The sequence below is a fragment of the Rhinichthys klamathensis genome, unplaced genomic scaffold (genome assembly GCF_029890125.1).
Source record: "Rhinichthys klamathensis goyatoka isolate OS25496 unplaced genomic scaffold, OSU_Roscu_1.1 h1tg001147l_1, whole genome shotgun sequence".
NCBI classification, from domain to species: Eukaryota; Metazoa; Chordata; class Actinopteri; order Cypriniformes; family Leuciscidae; genus Rhinichthys; species Rhinichthys klamathensis.
In genome coordinates, this window is record NW_026607364.1 from 15,001 (window position 1) to 17,500 (window position 2,500).

A 2,500-nucleotide genomic window follows, 5' to 3' on the forward strand; every position below is an offset into this window, starting at 1 on the left:
CACACACACACACGCCTCAACCAAAAACAACTTTAAAAAGAGCAGTTCTTCATGAGAAACACATGAAAACAACTAGCAGAATATTTCTTTACATTTCACTTACTTCAGCGACACTTTTTAGACTACAAGAATGCTCCTTGAAAACAATTTTGCAACTTAATTTTGACATTTTCTGAAGAAAACGTGCAAGATGCGTTCCCGAGCAAAACATTCATTTTCAATAATTCAGTGGGACAGTTTTTATGCAATTCACATTCTGATGACTACTTAAAAACATACGAGTGCATCAGAAACAGTTTTGTTTGTGTATAAACGTGCATGTAATAAGAGAACACAACCCTTCACTGTGTGTGTGTGTGTATGTATCCCAAGCATTATATCTTCTTTTCTTTATGTATTCTCTTTCTGTGCTTTATTCTCTCCAGCTGTCTGAAGCTTTATGATTTGTTTCAAGTCTTAAAAAAAGCCTTAAATATGGAAAATATTACCAGCATCTTCCCTGATGCTTTGAAGTCCATTCCTCCCCCTCGTTCTGTCTCTCGCTCACATATTTCCTGTATTTATTCCTGCGCTGCTCATAACTTACAGTCTAAGAGAGTCGACACTGCTAACCTGACCTGATAACACTCACACATTACAGGAGCTCAACACTGACGTCATACACACTGCACTAAGCTGGACTTTAACTGCAATTGTTGCAAAGATTTAGAGTAGATTAGTCTTAAACTTTTGCATTGAGATCATCGTTCAACAGGAAGTGGCTCAAGCATTTCACTCGCATTTACGACTAAAAATAGATGCGAACTGCAAATTGTATTTAGGAGTATGTGTGCGAAAAAGTAGATCCGAAGCTTTTAAAAGCCTTAAATTCAGTTATAAGTATCTTAAACGTTATAACAAAAGTCTTAAAGTGCCCTATAATGCTATGTTAAAAGCTTCTACTTTAGTTCTGGAGTCTCTACAGCAGGTTTACATGCATCAAAGATCAAAACACACTTTAATTTCCTCATAATATCCACTGCTCTTTTCTCACAGCGTCTAAAACGCTTCGTTTGAAGATTCAGTCTCTATAAACCCCGCCTCTCTGAGAGCCGCTCTGCTCTGATTGGTCAGACGGCCCAGTGTGCTGTGATTGATCAGAAACTAAACGCTCATTATCATATCTGACTCTCAGCTCTTGATCACAGTGATACGAACAGTAACGATGGCGTGGGGTTTACCGTATCAATCTCATCACAGTGGATTTGCTTTGTCAGCAGAAAACAGCGTCTTCTCGACACGAACAACACGAACCAAACTCTCCCAGTCTCAGATACACTAGTGTTTGAGGGCGGAGCTAAGAGACGCTGTTCAGCCAATGAAAACCATAGGCTGGCATTATGCAAATTAGTTACAAACCTACACAGGTTCATCAGCAGCCAATAAGCAAAGACCAGTGGTTCTTACCATGAGCGAGTGTCTGTTGGACGGCAGCAGTCCTGCGCTGTATCCGCTCATGGCCCCGTTGTGCGAGTGTGATGGAGGGATCAATGCGTGCATGTCCGCGTGAGCGCCGGGCATCGCTGTGGACGGGCCGACCGCGTGACTCCGCAACACGTGGATCGCATCGTCCAGGCGCTCCAATCTGTCCTCGATACGACTTTGCTGAGAAACAGAATAAATGCACAGATAACAATGAAGGATGCATTTAAAGTTGTTCATTGATTCCTTTTCTTGCACTGTATCTACTTTCCTAGGCATGCATGTGAACATTTCTGTACGGATAGAGTATATGGTTTCTGTAAAGCACATATTTGGGTCACACTTTACAATAAGGTTCATTAGTTAACATTAGTTTACTACATTAGTTAACATGAACTAATAATGAACTGCACTTACACAGCATTTATTAAACTTTGTTCATGTTAATTTCAACATTTAATAATTCTTTATTTAAATCTTGTTAACATTAGTTAATGCACTGTGAACTAACACGAACAGCTGTATTTTTATTAATAACGTTAACAAAGATGAACAAATACAGTAACAAATGTATTGTTCATGGTTAGTTCACGTTACATTAACTAATGTTGACTAATGAACCTGATTGTAAAGTATGGAAGCTTGTTTCCGCCACAGAATGAAAAATAAAAAAGGTAATTGCGACGTTTTATCTCACAATTCTGACTTTTTTTCTCACAATTGCGAGATATAAAGTCAGAATTGCGTGATATAAAGTTGCATTTGCTTGTTATAAAGTCAGAATTGCGAGATATAAAGTCGAAATTGCGTGTTGTAAAGTCAGAATTGTGAGATATAAACTATTCTGAGGGGAAAAAAGTTAGTCTTTTTTCCCTTAGAATTGGCCTGATAACTCGCAATTTTGAGTTTATATCTCACAATTCTGAGAAAAGATGTCAGAATTTCGAGATATAAACTCGCAATTATGTGTTATAAAGTCAGAATTGCAAGATGTAAACTCGCAATTGTGAGAAAAAAGTCAGAATTGTGAGATAAAAAG

General features: G+C 38.2%; 1 protein-coding gene across 3 annotated transcripts in view; it reads right to left on the reverse strand.

Annotated features, from left to right (window-relative positions):
- Positions 1 to 1,383: 1,383 nt before the first annotated feature.
- LOC130079595 (transcription factor 4-like) overlaps positions 1,384 to 2,500 on the reverse strand; it is a 57,362-nt gene continuing 56,245 nt past the window's right edge. For all 3 annotated transcript variants that reach the window (XM_056244910.1, XM_056244908.1, XM_056244911.1), the window contains one exon: positions 1,384 to 1,644. In XM_056244910.1, the coding sequence (XP_056100885.1) occupies positions 1,399 to 1,644 (246 nt within the window). In that variant the 3' untranslated portion in view covers positions 1,384 to 1,398. The remainder of the gene's footprint in view (positions 1,645 to 2,500) is intronic.